The 20,301-nt window shown below is 43.7% G+C and overlaps 1 protein-coding gene and 1 non-coding gene across 2 annotated transcripts in view; one reads left to right on the top strand and one right to left on the bottom strand.

Annotated features, from left to right (window-relative positions):
- c1h18orf54 (chromosome 1 C18orf54 homolog) overlaps positions 1-13,663 on the bottom strand; it is a 39,662-nt gene extending 25,999 nt beyond the window's left edge. The window contains exons 1-3 of the mRNA XM_078409491.1: positions 13,443-13,663; positions 8,370-8,681; positions 4,989-5,849 (exon numbers count right to left, since the gene is read on the bottom strand). Coding sequence (XP_078265617.1) covers positions 4,989-5,849; positions 8,370-8,658 — 1,150 coding nt within the window. The 5' untranslated portion in view covers positions 8,659-8,681; positions 13,443-13,663. The remainder of the gene's footprint in view (positions 1-4,988; positions 5,850-8,369; positions 8,682-13,442) is intronic.
- Positions 13,664-16,585: 2,922 nt separating this feature from the next.
- On the top strand, positions 16,586-16,745 carry LOC144601177 (U1 spliceosomal RNA). The gene has a single exon (XR_013548262.1). It is a non-coding gene; the product is annotated as a U1 spliceosomal RNA (small nuclear RNA).
- The last annotated feature ends 3,556 nt before the right edge of the window (positions 16,746-20,301 follow it).

The following is a 20,301-nucleotide window of genomic DNA, read 5'->3' as shown; positions in this document are numbered from 1 at the left end:
AGCAATACACGAATGGATACGCGAAGCAGCTTGTTAGGAGTTGCCGATATTTGCCTGCGGATGAGGGCTACCGGAAGGCAAGAGGATTGCTTGAAATGCATTTTGGAGACAAACAGAAGATTGCTAACGCATACATGAAAAAGGCCATTGCTTGGCCAGTTATTAAGGCGGAAGATGTGAGGGCGTTGCATGAGTTTGCAATGTTTCTCTGTGGTTGTTGTAATTCCATGAGAAATAGCAGCCACATGGAAGAGATGAACGTCGTGAGTAATATGAAGGCTATCGTTCTGAAACTGCCCTATAGGCTCAGAGAGAAATGGAGAGACAAAGCAGGACTGATACGAGAGATCGAAGCCAGGGGGGCAATGCTTCCCGACTTAGTGAATTTCATGGAAAGAGAAGTACGCTTAATGTCAAACCTACGCTATGGGAATATTCAAGATCCTAAATCAGCAACTGTTAAAGGCTCTACATTTACTAAGGGCAGGGGAAAATCAGGACCTAAGGAAAGCAGTTTTGCTGCCACCGTAATACCTGTAGAAAAGAAGGGCGGAGTGAAAGAAGAGGTATCTACCGTTAAACCGCAAGGGTTTTGCTTTTCATGTGATGAAGTCGGCCATACTATAAGATGGTGTCGGAAATTCAAGAAACGGGATTATAAAAAAAAGATTGACTTCTTGAAGGAGAAAGGAATCTGCTATGGATGTCTGAAGAAAGGACACATGGTGAAGGACTACAGGAATAAGATCATTTGTAACATATGTAAGCAAGAGCATCCTGAATTGCTTCACATCGAAGAGAGGAATACGGACGAGAAGCCGGAGCAAGTGGAACAAAAGGAGAAGCCAGCTACGAGTGACGTTGTTGTTCTTCATCAGTTAAATGCGCATATTGGGGCCGGGGTAGAAACCTGTGTTTTCCCCATCTTACCGGTACAGGTAAGGAGCAACGCGGGGAATACAGTGCTGAAAACATATGCATTTTTGGACAGTGGAAGTTAAGCCACCTTATGTACAGAAAGCTTGATGAGGAGGCTGGACATTACAGGAGAAAATGTTAAACTTCTCTTGAACACCATAAATGGTCCGAAATACCACGATAGTTGTCATATTGCAAATATGGAAATATCTAGTCTGGAGGAAGACAACTTCATACAAGTATCTGATGTGTTTACACAAGAGACTATGCCCGTCTCTCATCCAAATGTACATAAGCAGAAAGACTTGGAAAAATGGCCTCACTTGAAGGAGGTCAAATTACCCCAAAATAAATTCGGGTATTGACCTGCTTATCGGAATGAATGCTTCGGAGGCATTAGAACCTAGAGAGGTTATTACCAATCAAGAAGGTGGACCGTTTGCCGTGAGAACCGTACTCGGATGGGTTACCTATGGCTCCTTGAGAAAGAATAATAAAGACAGGGAAAAGGGTAATTATACTGCTGCTGCCGTCAATCGGATATCTATCGTAAATCTGGAGGAGTTGTTGACTAAGCAACATAATCATGACTTCAATGAAAGAGCCGGCAAGGAATCAGAAGAAATGTCTGGGAAAGAAAAAATATATACCGCCGAAAGCTCCTGGCCAAAGTCTAAGGAGAATACACAGGAAAATACAAAGGGTCATGAGAAAAACAAAGAAAAAAGAAATGAATCTGAATGCAGGCGGCCAAAGTTCAAAGAAAACTCACAAGATGATGTGAAATCCAGTGAAAAATGGAAAGAGGAAAAAAATGATTCTGAAAACCCTTGCTCCAAATTCAAGGAAAGCATACATGAAGATGCTAAAAGCAGAGAGAATCAAAATGAATCTGGAAGCTCTCGGTCAAATTCAGAGGAAACTGTACAGGAGGATGCTCGAAATAAAGATAAACAGAACTTTGAAAATTCACGGTCAAGATCCAAGGAAGATTTGCAAGAAGATAAATCAAGGGAGAAGAAAATAGTAAAGAGAAGAGAATCTGAAAGCTCCTTGTCAAAATATAAGGAAAGAGTTGATGGCTCTCGATCCAAAACAAAGGAAAGCATTGAATTGTCTCGATCGAAGTCCAAGGAAGATGATGAATATATTCAAAAAGGAATAGAGAAAAGGCATGATTATGAAACAGTAGATCAGTTGGAATCTAGTCAGAAACAACTGGAAAGTCTTAATGAGATGCACAAAATAGAGGTTGCAGAACTGAATCAAAGTTTGATGAATAGATTGGCTCAACAGATGGAAGAACTAAAAGAAAAACATGAGAACGAGATTCAGGAAAAGGAACAGGAAGTCACAACATTGAAACTTTACCTGGAAGCTTCAAATAATGATAAGGACAAACCATCTAGTAAAGTAGAAGAGCTTACAGGAGGAGTTGCTTCAAGAGCAGATAGAATGCAACAGTTCCAAGCAGAGCTCCAAGAAGCATCTTGCCAGATTGGTGCTTTGTTGGAAAGTGAAATAATCCTGAAAACTAGATTAGAAACACTTGAAGAGACTGCTAGTCAAACTTTACTGGCATGAAGTGAGTTGGAAAAACAGGCATGAACAAAGCCAGGAGAGGATTTGTGAACTTAATTGTTTTAATGAGGCAGATGGAAAAATAGAGTTGCAAATCAATAAAAAAATTTACTTCTTTCTGCTTTGATAAAATCAACAACCTTAGCGAGCGACTTAAAGTTTACCAAACTCAATTTGAGAAGATAAAAAAGGCATTTATGAAAGGGATCTGTGAAATTCATGATTTAGAAATTCATGTTCATGAGTTGATAAACCAAAATGTGTTATTAAATGATTCAGTGCAGCATATCACAGTACAACTGCAAAATAAAGAGCAGGATATTAAGGCCTTACAAGCAGAATTACAAATCATTAGTGCAGAGTGCGACACACTCCAACAAGAAAGCAAACTCAGCAAACAGCTTTTGAAAGAGAAGGAGGTACACATTGAGCATTGTAAAACAGAACTGGCAGAAAATGCAGATATGTATAAATTCGTCACTCAACAGCTGAAGGAAAAAGAATCAAACATCTTAAGTTGCCAGGAAGATATAAGGAGTCATGAGGAGCACCATGATATCGTTGTAGATAAAGAAGCTATATCCTTGCTCAACGAACAACATCAATTGGAACAACAAATGCGGCTGAACCAAATAGATCAACTATTTGCAAGTATTGAAGCTAATTCTCGAGAGAAAATTTTAGCTCTTGGACAGGTAGATCAATATAAAACCAAGTTAGCAGAATGGAAGAAAGGAACAGAAATAAAATTTGTGCAGCACAACAACAAAATGAAAGAGCTCGAGTCAAATTTGAAGATGTCTGTTCAACAGAATGAAGTAAAGGATGGACAATTGTCATCACTGAGAACAGAGGTAGAAAAGCTGACTAATAGTTTACAAAATGTTAGAAATGAAACGGAACATGCGGAAAATGAAAAGACACGATTAGTTACTGATCTGAATGCACAGCTACAAGCAGCTAAATCCAGAATAGCAGAACTAGATCAGGTTATTACTACAAAGTCTCAACAATGGAAGATTGAAGAATTGCGAAAGAAATTTGTACGCCAATGTATATAATGCATGTTGTTTTGTTTTTTGATGAATATTAAGCTTTTATAGCTCATTTGTTATCTTTTAATAATTGCTTCGTTACATACGCAGAACAATTAGGGGCCGGTACGTAGGAGCCATTATGCTTAATTCAATTACTGTCGTTGTGTTGTGGCTATGTTTTAATGTTTCTAGTTTATGTCCTTTTGCCTGCTTGTGGGTGTGACTTAATGCGTAATGGGGAGTGTCTAGATGGGAGGTTGCTAGCATGGCGCAGAGGTTATGGGTCAGTTTGCACTCGGAGGATGGTGAGCATACAGTTCTTTGCCACGTGCTCGCACACACGCGCTCGTACCACACGTGCTCGTACCATACGTTTGTATCATCTATATTTGTAAGAACCATACGGTAATAACTGCAAGATTTCTAGATATTGTTAGAAGAAGAAACAGTTGATAAAGTACGGAAACTGATGAATTACTCTATGATTTATGCTACTTTAATAAAACCAATTAATGAAGAAAAGAAGTTTGGAAGATTAGTTTTGTCATATCAGGGTGCGACGTGTGCGTAAGCTATAACTACATTTCGTCCCCGAGAAGTAATGGCTATCGAAGTGGGATTTCGAGATGGTATAGAAACTGCCATTACAATGATGTTCCAAACAGTTGATTTTGGTAAGCCCACGGTTTGGCTGATGTCTCTAACAGTTTTATTCTTGATTCGGTCTCATAATGGCTTCTTTGACTTTCATTGACAATACAAGTTTCCAAAGGTGATGGAAAGACTGGAGGAAAGACTAGGTGCTGAGAGTTCTCTTATAACTGCATTAAGGAGGCAATTAAACACACCTGAGCAATTGCAAACGCCTGTGAAGCCATGTGTTCCAAACATTATGGTGCCCTGAAATTGGGGGACTATGTATAAACACAGCTGCAATTTCTACATGGTGAAACCAAAATGTATAAATATGGCCATTAATAAAATCTGACAATGTGCACTTTAAGTACATGTGATTTTTTTCTGTTACAAATCTCAAATTGTGGAGTACAGAGGCAAATAAATAAATGATGGGTCTTTGTCCCAAACATTATGGAGGGCACTGTACATGGATAGGAGAGGAAAGAGGGAAACCATAAGGAATTGCAAATGCTGGAATCTTGAGTAAATCCCAAGTGCTGGAGTAACCCAGCAGGTCAGGCAGCATCTCTGGAGGGGATGGACAGATGACTTTTCATACCGAAGGAGGATCCTGACACCCAAACATCAATCTGACCATTTTCTCCAGAGATGCCACCTGACCTGCTGAGTTTCTCCAGCTCTTCGTGTTTTCCTCAGGAATGGAGCGATATGGGCCAAATGGGAAAGATGGGATATGTATCTTGATTGCCATGGACACATCGTTCCATGAATCATTTTATTAACCTTTATTCCCACACTAAAGGATTACTGTACCTCTGAAAGGATTACTGCCGCGGGAATCCCCCATCTCTTCAGTACGACACGGGTTTAATGCACCGTGCAGCCTGTGCCAAGGTGATCTTTGCAAAAAGCCACGAGCGCCTGGCTCCCGAGTGTGGTTGTGAAACTCTTGATCTTCACTGTGTGAGTATTGGGCAAAATGTTCATGCCTTGGCATACTTTTAGCAGCACTGGAGTGTAACTTGAAGTCTCCAAGCTCAGTCTCACAATGAGTGTCCCGGGAACTTCCATTCAGTGCAACCGGGTCATTTAAATCAGAGCCAAGGTCACAATCTTGAAGCCAGCCGGGGTACTTCAGCTCAGGAATGCTGCTTATTCCTGAAACACCCAGCTCAGATTTTTGGCTGGTTAACCATCTCGGATAATTCTGCTGGGAAAGAGAGTTAAGTTTATGGTCTCCAAATCGACAGCCTTTCACAGAAGGGCCTCCAGGAACAAAAGGGGCCTCATATTTACCTCCTGTGCTTGGCCCCCTCATTGAATACACGATTCGAGAAGGTTTGAGACTAGCAGTCCTATTTAATGGCTTATCACCAGCTTTCCGAGAAGACAATGCAAAACTGTCATTGTTCTTGCGTCGCCAGTCCTCATAAGATACTGTGGGTGGCTTTAACGACGCGTCGGAGTTGTGTTTCAATCGCGTTCCCAAATGCCGTTTGGTGTCTGTCCAGTAACGTAGTGCGGAGGTTCGAGTCAGTGGTAGGGAGCCATCCGGTGGCAAATTCACAAGATCGTCAGTGGTGAGGCTCATGAGATCCGGCTCACTATCTATCCGCCTCTGCAAAGGTCCACTGAGAAAATCCAAACCTCTGAAGGAATGTTGCTGTCTAAAAACTACAAGAAAAAAAAGTTATTTAGCTATAATTATACTTAACACCCTCAGTGGCCAGAAATAATGATAGCAAATCATGCAGCATATATTGGCTTATCGACAAACTCCAGCCTGGATGATAGTTTAGTTTAGTTTAGAGAAACAGTGCGGAAACAGGCCCTTCGGCCCACCGAGTCCACACCGACCAGCGATCCCTGCACATTAATACAATCCTACACACACTAGGGACAACTTTACATTTATGGGAGGAAACCGAAGATCTCAGAGAAAACGGAGAGAACGTACAAACGCGGTACAGACTGTAATATGGATTGAACCCGGGTCTCTGGCGCTGCAAGAGCTGCAAGGCAGCAACTTTACCACTGCGCCACCCTGCTGACAGGGTATGGGAATTATCCCGTAATCCCAAGATTTAGTCTAAGTGCGAGTGGTTCCAAAATGGACAATAACTGATGTAATGAAATACACAAGTGAGGAGCTGCTCGCTCCCACTAGTTTGGCTGTAGCCAAGGAATCTGCATCTGGTCACCTGTGGTGTGGAGCCCAGCCATGTCACTCCCTACAGAAGGGAAAACAGAGATGGGAAAACAAAATGTAACCTCGTAATTCAGGTGTGCTGCTCTGCATTTTACAAGAATGTGGATTTGCTCAGTACAAGACTGAATTTTAAAACCTGAAGATACCTGTAAGCATTATTTTAATAATAGCAGTGATTAGCACTCCTACCTTTGTTATCGAATCTCAAATTACTTTTCAATCAAAGTAAACAAAATGTTAAAGTAATGCATGGTCATTTTGCTACAGAAGGAATCCATTGAGCGCCTGTATGCTCTGTGTTCAGCAATCCACCTATTCCCCAATCTTTCCCTTCAGCCCTATAAATATATACCCATCCAATTCCACCTTGAAAGCCCTGAATAACAGTTTCCACTGCCCTTAAGGCAGCAATTGTGGGTCATAAAGATCCATTAATAAAAATATATTTCTCATCACAATTTATTTAATCTTTTCTCTTTGAATTTTTCGAATTCATTATTTCTGGCCTTTATGTAATCCAATAAAAGGAACTTATTTTTACCCTATACAAAGCAGACATGAAATGGTGCATCTCAATCACATCTCCCTTCAACCTTCTTTGCTCCATGGAGAACAAGCCCAGGTTCTCCACTTTAACCTTGCAAATGAAATTCCCCCACCCCTGGAACCATTCCCATAAATAGTTCCTACAAACTTTTTAACGTTCTTGCTAAAATGTGGTGTCCAGAATTAAGTACAATATTCCAGCTGCAGTTTAACCACTGTTGCATGCTTTGCTTTGTACTGTTATCATCAATGGAGCTCAGCATGCATACCGTATGCATTCTGAACCACTCGCTCAATATTAAGATCACTTCTAAAGACTCATTCAAATATTCAGTGAGTCCCTCTGTTGCTGCAGACTCTGTAGTCCACACTGTGATGCCATGTTCCAACCTCCACAAGGTTTTCAAAATCTTCAAAAAAACGTGTTGATACGCAAGATTTTCACGTGATTTGACGTAACACACATAACGTACTATAAATAATCACACTAAAACACACAGATCTTTCCCATCTCTCTTGCATTTCCAGTACTACAAGTGATGGCACATGTATTTCTTTGGCATTAAAACTCTTGGGACCTTCTGAGACTGTAAAAGGCACTATAAGAATACGAGTTATGTCTCAGTTATTATTATTTAAAAATGAAAGAGCTTCAAGAAAAACATTCACTGAGCTATTAATGAGCAGAACAAATCTCAAACTAGTTCCTTCTTTTGAAGGGTCTTGACCTGAAAAGTTCCCCATTCCTTCTCTCCAGAGATGCTGCCTGTCCTGCTGAGTTACTCCAGCATTTTGTGCCTATCCTTCTTTTGAGGCATGGTTCCAAATTACTACAAGCCCCATCAGCGGTCATAGATTTGGATACAAAAATCAAGTACAAATCATAATTATGAGGGTCTTCTCATAACAAAAGGGATGTACGTAAATCTTCACGTAGAAGAGATTTGAATAAAGTCAATTATCTAAATGCATCATGTTGTGCAATATCCAAACCATATGGGATAGAAAAGCTCAGTACATTTTCCTAAGTTAGCTATCAGTCCCAAAGAAAGAGATTGGCTAAAGCAAATATCCATTTCCAAGAAGTGGGATGGGGGAAGGAAATTACCAGTGACTTAAGGTGATGACTACCTGCCCACCACATTCGAAGAGATATCAGTGTGTGCAGGGAGGAAATTGCTTTGTTGGACATGTGACTAGTTGTCTGCCAATACTCACTTGTTGATAAACTGCTTTTTCACATGCAACGAGTCCAGCAACAGTCCATGCATTCTAGAGACACATGAAAGACTGGGTTCTGACAGAATTGCACAGCAGGGAAACAGATCCTCCCAGCAATCACTCGTTTGCACTAATCCTACATCAAACACATTTCATTCACCCCACATCCCAAATTTCACATCAACTTGGCACTGGATGAGGGAAGCAAGCATTCTTACCTTCTTCTCTGTTGTGTGGAGAAGTGGAAAACAGTTTGGAGCTGCTTTCCGAATGTAATTTGTTTGCATGATACGGAGATGACAGCTTATTTTCAAAATTGTCTATGTAAGCTTCCAGAGCCTCTGATGCTGACTGGTAATTTATACCTCTATAGAGGACAGAGCTGGGAAATTGGGTGGAGCTCTGGGAACAACAGCCATTCCCATAACTTGTACCAGTTAACAACTTAGATAGTGTAGAGTCTGGAGAATGGAAGGACAGCCCATGGTCCATGTTGATCGCAGTCATAACATCTTGCAACTTTATCTCTCCTTAACACACACAAAAACAAAAAGATAACGTGAAAAAATGTGATGATCTGATTTTAAAGCATTTTTAACAATCAAGTATTCAGTGGATTGTACAGCAATTGTATAATTGTATTAGGACATTAGTGAATATTGGGCACTATTATTGTTTGTTTTTGTGTATGTGTGTGTGTGTGTGTGTATAGCCACGCTGAACTTTTTTGTCTCTTTATTATATTGTACAGAACATTACACAGAGCTTACATAATCTCTTGTGCTGCTGCAAGTAAGAATTGTATTGTTCTTCCTGGGACATAGACAACAGGTGCAGGAGTAGGCCATTTGGCCCTTTGAGCCAGCACCGCCATTCAATGTGATCATGGCTGATCATTCTCAATCAGTACCCCGTTCCTGCCTTCTCCCCATACCCCCTGACTCCGCTATCCTTAAGAGCTCTATCTAGCTCTCTCTTGAATGCATTCAGAGAATTGGCCTCCACTGTCTTCTGAGGCAGAGAATTCCACAGATTCACAACTCTCTGACCGAAAAAGTTTTTCCTCATCTCCGTTCTAAATGGCCTACCCCTTATTCTTAAACTGTGGCCCCTGGTTCTGGACTCCCCCAACATTGGGAACATGTTTCCTGCCTCTAACATGTCCAACCCCTTAATAATCTTATACGTTTCGATAAGATCCACTCTCATCCTTCTAAATTCCAGTGTATACATGCCTAGTCGCTCCAGTGACAATAAAACACTCTTGACACTTGAAACCTTCAAAGGGCAGAGCCATGAAAATGATAACAGAAGTAAAGCTCCCAAGTGGAGGGAAATGTAATCATTAACTAATCAACAGACAGGTCAAGCAGCCAAAACATCCCTTGGCCCACAATACACATTGTCCTGTTTGACTTTGAGCCAAAAGGGCTTAGATGTTGTGGACTGATGACTGTTTTAATAGGCTAATGTTAAGGGAGGTAACCATATGATTTGCCGGACTATGGTGCTCCAAAGGATCATAAATGGATGAAGTGTATATTCTGCTTGAGCCCTATAGAAAGCATTTTATCGGGATGCATCACAGCTTGGTTTGGGAACAGCTCCTTGCAAGACCGCAAGAAATTGCAGCGAATTGTGGACGCATCCCAGATCATCACACACACAAACCAACTGATTGAAGGGTCTCGACCCGAAACATCACCTATTCCTTCTCTCCAAACGTTATTCCCTTATCATGTATCTATCTATACACTTTAAATGGCTCAATTGTAATCATGTATTGTCTTTCCACTGACTGGATAGCACACAAAAGCTTTTCACTGCACCTTGGTACACGTGACAATAAACTAAACTGAACTCAGTGGGTAGTGATTATTTATTTAATTAATTTAATAATGTGTGCGGCACGGTGGCACAGCAGTAGAGTTGCTGCCTTACAGCGCTTGTAGCACCAGAGACTCGGGTTCGATCCCAACGGGTGCTGGCTGTACGGAGTTTGTTCGTTTCCCTGTAATCGCGTGGGTTTTCTCCGAGATCTTCGGTTCCCTCCCACACTCCAAAGACGTACAGGTATGTAGGTAAATTGGCTTGGTAAATGTAAAAATTGTCCCTGGAGTGTGTAGGATCGTGTTAATATGCGGGGATCGCTGGTCGGCACGGACCCGGTGGGCCGAAGGGCCTGGTTCATTGCTGTATCTCTAAACTAAGCTAAATAAAATATTAAGATTACATTTTAGGGATTTAAAATATTTACTTTTACACGCAAATATAATGATTAAATAAATAGCATCAATAGGTAGCACTCCACCTGAGTTTGGGGTTTTTCTGCTTAAAACTTAGCCTTTTATAACATAACATAACATAACATAACAACACTTTATTGTCACTCGGCTTTTTACACCGAACGAAATTTCAGCAGTCACACAAAACACAGCAAAAAAGAAAAGAACACAGGACACCCGACCCCAACACAAACATCCATCACAGTGACTCCAAACACCCCCTCACTGTGATGGAGGCAACAAAACTTCCCCTCTCTTCCCCCCGCACCCACGGACAGGCAGCTCGACCCCTACCAAGGCAAACGACACGCACAGCCCCCACAAGGAGATGGAAGGCCCCGCGGCCGAGCCGCCCTGGGCACCGAAACGTCTCGCGGCCGAGCCGCACCGGGCACCGAAACGTCCCGCGGCCGAGCTGCACCGGGCACTGAAACGTCCCTCGGCCGAGCCGCACCGGGCGATGTTAAGTCCAGCGGCCAAGCCGCGCCGGGCACTGAAACGTCCCGTGGCCGAGCCGCACCGGGCACTGAAACGTCCCGCGGCCGAGCCGCACCGGGCACCGAAACGTCCCGCGGCCGAGCCGCGCTGGCGATGTTAAGTCCAGCGGCCAAGCCGCGCCGGGCACCGAAACGTCTCGCGGCCGAGCCGCACCGGGCACCGAAACGTCCCGCGGCCGAGCTGCACCGGGCACTGAAACGTCCCTCGGCCGAGCCGCACCGGGCGATGTTAAGTCCAGCGGCCAAGCCGCGCCGGGCACTGAAACGTCCCGTGGCCGAGCCGCACCGGGCACTGAAACGTCCCGCGGCCGAGCCGCACCGGGCACCGAAACGTCCCGCGGCCGAGCCGCGCTGGCGATGTTAAGTCCAGCGGCCAAGCCGCGCCGGGCACTGAAACGTCCCGCGGCCGAGCCGCACCGGGCACTGAAACGTCCCGCGGCCGAGCCGCACCGGGCACCGAAACGTCCCGCGGCCGAGCCGCGCTGGCGATGTTAAGTCCAGCGGCCAAGCCGCGCCGGGCACTGAAACGTCCCGCGGCCGAGCCGCACCGGGCACTGAAACGTCCCGCAGCCGAGCCGCACCGGGCGATGTTAAGTCCAGCAGCCGAGCCGCACCGGATACTGAAACGTCCCGCGGCCGAGCCGCGCTGGCGATGTTAAGTCCAGCGGCCAAGCCGCGCCGGGCACCGAAACGTCCCGCGGCCGAGCCGCACCGGGCACTGAAACGTCCCGCGGCCGAGCCGCGCTGGCGATGTTAAGTCCAGCGGCCGAGCCGCACCGGGCACTGAAACGTCCCGCAGCCGAGCCGCGCCGGCGATGGAAGGCCCCGCGGGCGAGCTGCGCCCCGGGGAAGAGACCTAATAAAAGAAAGGTTTCCCCCGCCCCACCCCACCCCCCACACCCACACCACACATACACAGCCAAAAACAGAAACAAAAACCATCCCAACACCGACACAAACAAAAAAAAAAGAAAAAAAGACAAACAGACTGCCAGAGAGCCGCAGCCGTTAGGCGCAGCCAACTCCTCTTATGTTAACATTATAGGTTAATATTGGTAACACAAGAGACTGCAGATGCTGGAATCTTGAGCAAAAACAAAAGGCTGGAGGAACTCAGCGGATCAGTCAGTATCTGTGTAAGTAAAGGACAGACCTCCACAGACGCTGCCTGACCCCCTGAGTTTCTCCAGCCTTTTGTTTATTAGTTTTATATTGGCGTCGCTTTTACGAAGAAAATATCCTATATTTCTTGCCGTGATCCTTGGGAATATTTTCCAACATTTTTCTGACACCATAATTCTCATTCTCACCAAAGTAGCATCAACACTGTGACACTTGTTTTTGTTGCCAAATCACCCAACCATTGTGCTTAAAGTTCCCTTTAAAATTAAAGGGCAGTGGGAAGGCTTAGGCAGAAAGTTCCAGATCTCTTTGTCTTATTGGCTGAAAGTAGCATATAGCAGGCAGGAAATAACCAAAAGATCAGTCATCGGAATGTCACAAGTAAAACTTGGTTTTTACTCTGAGAAAGGATCCCGGCCCAAAATTCACAAGTTATAGGAGTAGAATTAGACTATTCGGCCCATCGAGTCTACTCCGCCATTCAATCTTGGCTGATCTCTGCCTCCTAATCCCATTTTCCTGCCTTCTCCCCATAACCCTTGACACCCATTCTAATCAAGAATGTGTCCACAGATTAATTACCCTGTGACTAAAGAAGTTCTTCCTCACCTCCTTTCTAAAAGAGCGCGCCCTTTAATTCTGAATCTGAAATGTTACCTACCTATCCATGTCATCCTGAGATGCTGCCTGACTCCCTCCAGTACTGTGGATTCTGTACAATATTCCAGAATCTACAGCTCCTGTGTCTTCACTTGGTTTTCTTTGCTTAGCCCTCCTTGGCAATAAAATAAATATATACAAAAGGCTCCCAACTCCTATTTAAGTACTGTAGTACGAACATAACACCACCAATAATGCACAGGTTTAACAACTATGAATTGAACTGGGAACATATGTGGGAAGAATACTAACCTTGTCAAATGAGTAAATTTATAAAATAAAACTGCAGAAATTAATATTAATAATCTGAAATAAAAACAAGAAACCTTCAAACATCTAGAGGAAGTCAGGCAGCATATGTGAAAATAAACAGAATTAACCTTAATTCTAACGAAGGTGATTTAAAAAAAAAGATTATAGGTATATACAGTAGATTCAGGTATATACAGTACCTGAAAGGCTAACTTAGTTTCACTTGCCACAGGTTCTGTGTGTTTCCAGCAATTTAAATTGCAACTTTATTCTTTCAATGGGCGTGTCCAAATAAAAGGCAGCATCAAACTGTGCCAATTTGATTGGATGGTTCAAATTTAAAAGGGATGCTCTTTGTGACAACAAAATACAAAGTTAGACGCTTCACACTTCAGTCACCCTCGGACGGAGAGGTTGCTGTCGGCACATGTACATTCAAAAGGAGTAAACGATAGTGAAAGTATCGATACACTACCTGACAGCACACAGATTTAATCTGCAAACATGGCCAGGGTTAAAGGCCCAGAGTTAGTTGCTGCTCCTCCAGTCCCTGTAGACTGAGTGGTGGTGGTGGTGGTCGGTCCCTGGTGGTGTGGCTCCTCGATGTCCAGTGTCTGCGCCCCCCGGGGCAGCAGTGGTTGTGAATGTGGAGGCTCCAAGTCCTTGCTCCGAACCAAAGAGTATCTTTGCTCCAAACTTCCGCTCTCCACAATTGCTACAGTTGGGTCACAATGCGCTTGCGCGTCTCTGCCCCCACAGCCACATCAGCCGCACTCCGACTGCCGGGGCTGGCAAAGTGTTTAAACAAGGACATCAGAGTTCAGTGTGTCTGTCTTTCCAAGCTGCAAAGAGTGCAGAGTAGATTTAATACTGAAGAAGGGTCTCGACCCGAAATGTCACCCATTCCTTCTCTCCAGAGATGCTGCCTGTCCCACTGAGTTACTCCAGCATTTTGTGTCTCTTAGATTTAAAGGGATGTTGCCAGGACTTTATCAGTGATATACGCGCACACACACACACGCACACATACAAACACAGAACAAACTATAACAGTGACCAATATTCACCAATGTCCGAATACTTAATTGTTAAAAAATGCTTTAAAGGCGGATCAGCGAATTATTTCACATTGTCTTTTTGTTTTTGTGTGTCAAGGAGAGATAAATGAATAATTTAATTGTTTTTTAAAAATTTATTAACCAAGTATGTATACATACAAGGAATTTGCCTTGGTGCTTTGCTAGCAAGGATAACATGATATACCGTAGACAATTAAAAATAAATCATTATAATTTAAACGTGAAGAATAAAAATACCAGAGCAAAAGGAGGCTACAGACTTTTGGCTGTTGAGTAGAGCTACTGTTCGTGGAAAATAGCGGTTTTATGTCTGGCTGTTGTGGCTTTGACAGTCCGGAATCTCCTCCCAGAGGGAAGTGCATCAACGAGTTTGTGGCCAGGGTGAGAGGGGTCAGAGATGATCTTGCCCGATCGCTTCTTGGCCCTTGTAGTGTACAGTTCATCAATGGGGGGGGAAGGTTGCAGCCAACAAACTTCTCGGCTGATTGAACGATGCATTGCAGCCTCCGGATGTCGTGCTTGGTGGCCGAGCCAAACCAGACCATGATGGAGAAGGTGAGGACAGACTCCACGATGGCAGTATAACACTGGAACATCATTGCCTGTGGCAGATTGTGTTTGTTCTGCTGCCACAGGAAGTACATCCTTTGTTGGGCCTTTTTGACTGTGGAGTCGATGGTGGCCCCCCATTTAAGGTCCCTGGAGATTATGGTTTCAATGAACTTAAATGACTCCACAGATGTGACTGTGGTGTTGTTGATGGTGGACTAACGCAGCGGATCAGACAGCATCTCTGGTGAGAAGGAATGGGTGAAGTTTTAGGTTGAGACCCTTCTTCAGATCCTCTGCCAGCTCTCTCAAACCTTTTCCAATTCTTGGCACCATTTCGCTCAGCGCAAGGCTGAAAATAGGAACAGAACTGTAGAAGTTTAGGCCTTTTTAAGAATGACATTCAGAAAAAAAGTAGACCATTGCTGTCAAGCTGGAAAGAGTGCAGAGAAGATTTAAGGGGGTGTTGCCATGACTCGAGGGTCTGAGCTATAGGGAGAGGTTGAGCAGGCTGGGATTCTATTCCTTGGAGCGCAGGAGGATGAGGAGTGATATTATAGAGGTGTGTCAGATCATGAATGGAAAAGATAGAGTAGATGTACAGAGTATTTTATCCAGAGTAGGGGAATCAAGAACTAGAGGACATTGGTTTAAGGTGAGAGGGGAACAATTTCATAAGAACCTGAGGGGCAACTTTTTCACACAGAGGGTGGTGGGTGTATGGAACGAGCTGCCAGAGGAGGTAGTTGAGGCAGGTATTATCACATTTACATTTGGACAGGTACATGAATAGGGTAGATTTAGAGGGATATGGGCAAAACGCAGGTGGGACTCGTTAGATGTGGCATCTTGGTCAGCAAGGACAAGTTGGGCCAAAGGGCCTGCTTCTATGCTGTATGACCATTATTATCTCAATGGTGGCCGATTAGGAAAAGGGGAGATGCAACGAGACCTGGGTGTCGTGGTACACCAGTCATTGAAAGTAGGCATGCAGGTGCAGCAGGCAGTGAAGAAAGCGAATGGTATGTTGGCAATCATAGTGAGGGGATTTGAGTATAGGAGCAGAGAGGTTCTGCTGCAGTTGTACAGGGCATTGGTGAGACCACACCTGGAGTATTGCATACAGTTTTGGTCTCCTGATCTGAGGAAATACATTCTTGCCATAGAGGGAGTACAGAGAAGGTTCACCAGATTGACTCCTGGGATGGCAGGACTTTCATATGAAGAAAGATTGGATAGACTCGGCTTATACTCGCTGGAATTTAGAAAATTGAGGGGGGATCTTATAGAAACTTACAAAATTCTTAAGGGGTTGGACAGGCTAGATGCAGGAAGATTGTTCCCCATGTTGGGGAAGTCCAGAATGAGGGGTCACAGTTTAAGGATAAGGGGGAAGTCTTTTAGGACCGAGATGAGAAAGTTTTTTTTCACATAGAGAGTGGTGAATCTGTGGAATTCTCTGCCACAGAAGGTAGTTGAGGCCAGTTCAATGGCTATATTTAAGAGGGAGTTAGATGTGGCCCTTGTGGCTAAAGGGATCAGGGGGTATGGAGAGAAGGCAGGTACAGGATACTGAGTTGGATGATCAGCCATGATCATATTGAATGGCGGTGCAGGCTCGAAGGGCCGAATGGCCTACTCCTGCACCTATTTTCTATGTTTCTATGACTTAACTGGAGTTGATAAGCTGGATGGAAAAGTAATGGCAGGTAAAATTTACACATTGCTTTTATATAATTTTTTAAAATTAATTTCTGCCACTTAAACGTGGATTTGGTATTTTTTTAAATAAATTCTTTAAAATTATTTATAACAAACAGTACAAAAGCCTTTGAGAGCAGTGAGTTATTTAAAGGTGACCAGGATGGTCTGGGGCATTACCTCATGATTCATCATCCTCGGTCTAGTTCCGGCTTGTAGATGGATCTGCTTCATGGGACAGCTACAGCAGGGAAGCCTGGAGAACAGTTAGACCCATGGGGCATTGGATCCGCTTACCCGGCAGGGGAGAATCGGTGGTCAAGATGGCCGACCTCCCAGGACGAGACCATCCCATTGCACTTCGGGTCTGCTGACGCCGCGTCCCCACATGCGGGATCCTCTACGGCAAGACTTGTGGTAGTGGGGGACTGCGTTCGCGCTTAGCAAAGCGGCGGCATGGTGGTGCAGCGGTAGAGTTGCTGCCCTACAGCGCTTGCAGCGCCGGAGACCCGGGTTCGATCCCGACCACGGGTGCTGTCTGTAAGGAGTTTGTACGTTCTCCACGTCACCAGCATTGTTTTTTTTCCGAGATCTTCGGTATCGTCCCACACTCCAAAGATGCACAGATATGTAGGTAAATTGGCTTGGTAAATGTAAACATTGTCCTGGCGTATGCATAGGATGGTGTTAATATGTGGGGATCGCTGGTCGGCACGGACTCAGTGGGCTGAAGGGCCTGTTTCTGCGCTGTATCTCTAAACTAAACTCCAAACTAAACTAAACAAAAGCTTGAATGCACGTTGGGAATAGCAGGACACGGTCTAGTTCCCTAAATTTACCGGATAACAAGAAAAAGTCACAGAATGGTGGCTGCAGAAAAACATTACAGTGGGAGAGGAATGGCATAATCCACAAATTAAAAACATTCATAATCCTCTCCTCATTTACAACATTCATCAGAGCTTGCAATTTCACCTGGATATCAGTGCGCATAGAAGCCTCCGATCTGCCCGTGCTGTTCTGTGCATTGCCCATTTCTCAAGTGGGTGGCAAAGCTTTACATCCTGCTAAACTTGGAAATCCCTTCCTAAAACATTTTTTAATTTTGCCTCTCTTTTACACTGTTAATAACCCATTTTGCAAATTAGGGTTGCATTCTTCAAACCCATTTATATTTTGTTTTGCACTCTGATCTGTTGTGCTGCTGCAAGTAAGAATTTCATTGCTTCATTTCGGGACACATGACAATAAAACACTCTTGACAATCATGACTCTTGAATCCCACAACAGTACTTTTACTTTGATGACATGAACAATCTCACTCTGCTTCCCTTCCCCACAGTTTCATCATTGGCACCTGTGCCTCACACTGCCCAGCCCCTCAGTGGATATTTATTTTCTAACTTCCTCTGCCTTCTAATTTTCTTTCCTCATTTGCGATCTTCCTTAAATATGAAAATGCTGCGAGCGTTCAGCAAATTGGATGAAATCTGTGGAATTTGAATTTGAATTTGAATTTGAATTTGAATTTGAATTTGAATTACCGTTATTGTCATTCAAAATGAATTGAACGAAAATCATTTGCCACGCAGCCACAACAGTATAGAGTAAAAGACACAAGACACACAATTTTAACACAAACATCCATCACAGTGACTCCTCCAGACACCCCTTCACTGTGATGGAAAGCAAAAAAAAAATTATTTTCTCTTCCCCCATGCTCCTCCCACGGACAGATAGTTCGACTTCTGCCGAGGCGACCGAGGCTCCCAACTCGCACAAGGAGATGGAAGGAGCCTATGTATGACCAGAAACATTCACTCTATTATCTGTTCCAAAATGCAGACTGATCTCTTTAGACCATTTTCTGTTTATTTTTTAGATTTCCAGCATTTGCAGCTCTTTTATCATCGGAACGTAATTTAAAAAGTAGTGCTGGTGCTGCTATGCAAATGTAAATTGAAGTTTTTGTTTTATTTATTAAACCCACTCTAATCTCGATCCTTGGACACAAAAGAAACGTATGGCGGAGGAAAATGGGGCTACATTTACCTCAGGAATCCTGCAATGTAATTGAGATCATTCAGACAGGAAGTTATTCCACCAATTAATACAATCCAATCTGATGCTGCAGATTGTACACGCCACTGGAGATAAATGGGATTACTGTGGATAGGGTGAGCAGCTTTAAATACCTGGGAGTCCACATCACAGAGGATCTGACATGGACAACACACATTGCCGCACTGGTGAGTAAAGCAAGGCAGCACCTTTACCACCTCAGACAGCTGAGGAAATTCAGAGTCTCTCTGAGGATCCTTCAGTGCTTCTGCTCTGGGGCTGTAGAAAGCATCTTGTCCGGGAACATCACAATCTGGTTTGGGAATAGCTCTGCCCAGGACAGGAAGGCTCTGCGGAGAGTAGTGCGTTCGGCTGAACCCACTATGGGAACTACACTCGCCCCCCTGCAGGATCTATATATACATCAGGAGGTGCAGATCCAGAGGCAGCAACATTATGGGGGACCTCTACCACCCCAGCAACGGACTGTTCCAGCTGCTACGGTCAGGCAAACGCCTCCGCTGTCACGCTGTGAAAACAGAGAGGATGAGACGGAGTTTCTTCCCACAGGCCATCAGGACTGTTAACTCTCATATCACCAGGGACTAATATAATTTACTGTATTAATTTATTCTTGTGTTAAAAATTGTTTTTTCTATTCTGTTTTGTAGTTTTAGCACAATCCACAGGCGTTGCCACTTTCATTTCACTGCACATCTTGTATATATATGTGACAAATAAAGTTGACTTGACTTGACTTGGGATTGACAGATTCAAAATGCTGGAGTAACTCCACGGGTCAGGCACTCTCTGGAGAGAATGAATATGTGATGTTTCGGGTCGAGACCCTTCTTTAGACTCTGATCATCAGAATCTGATGCTAGATTGATGACTCTCTGGATCTTGAGCTGCCTCCAAGACCTTGCTTGAGTCGTTAAAAAACCCCACGAAAATCACAGATATCGGAAAGCGGAAGTGAAAACAGTAACTGCTAGAAATACACAATAAATCAGGCATCATTTGTGAAGAGAGGCCAATGTTAATATTACATATTATCAGAGTAAAATAATTCAAATAAAGTGTTTCTTTCTCCACAGTTGTTGCCAAACCTACTGAGTATTTCGCTTGGGTAGTTTACACCCCAGCGGTATCAACATTGACTTCTCTAACTTCATAGTCCCTGCTTTCCCTCTCTTTCCCCTCCCCCTTCCCAGTTCTCCCACCAGTCTTCCTGTCTCCTACCACATCCTATCTTTGTCCCGCCCCCATCCCCTTACATCAGTCTGAAGAAGGATCTCAACCCGAAACGTCACCCATTCCTTCTCTCCAGAGATGCTGCCTGACCCGCTGAGTTACTCCAGCATTTTGTGTCTACCTTTGATTTAAAGCAGCATCTGCAGTTTTCCTTCCTACTGAGTATTTCCACTATTTTTGTTACGGCATGTTCATACTAATGAGTTAAAATGCAGTATTTGGTTCAAACTTGAATATTCGATTCTTTTGTTCAGTTCATTGAATATTTCTCGCTTCAAGAAGCAATGTTGATTGCTGAATAGTTCTTGTCTTCTTTAAATGACACCTTCCTATTACTGTGTTGATAGAAATCAGGCCTATTCCAAAATGATGGTGTTTAACCAAACAAAGAACAGAGGAATCAATCAGAGCAATCATGTACACACTGCCATCCATGACCATCAATGTTTTTCTCAAGAAACTAAAAAAGTTGGATGGATCATGAAACCTGTTCCTCATAATTTTGTATGCACTGTTACAAGCATTACCTCAAACTAGTCTCCTGATGAAGAATAACTAAGCTGATGAAATACTCTGAATCCCCAAAGGTAATTAAATAAAATGCCCAAGTGGCATTATAACATTATATTTCTACATTATTTGATTCTGATGAGGTGAAAACCACAAATGACATTTCCAGGGCCTCAACTG

The sequence above is a fragment of the Rhinoraja longicauda genome, chromosome 1 (genome assembly GCF_053455715.1).
Source record: "Rhinoraja longicauda isolate Sanriku21f chromosome 1, sRhiLon1.1, whole genome shotgun sequence".
Taxonomy (NCBI): domain Eukaryota; kingdom Metazoa; phylum Chordata; class Chondrichthyes; order Rajiformes; family Arhynchobatidae; genus Rhinoraja; species Rhinoraja longicauda.
The sequence above is the reverse complement of the archived record's forward strand: the minus strand, read 5'-3'. Positions and strand labels throughout refer to the sequence as shown.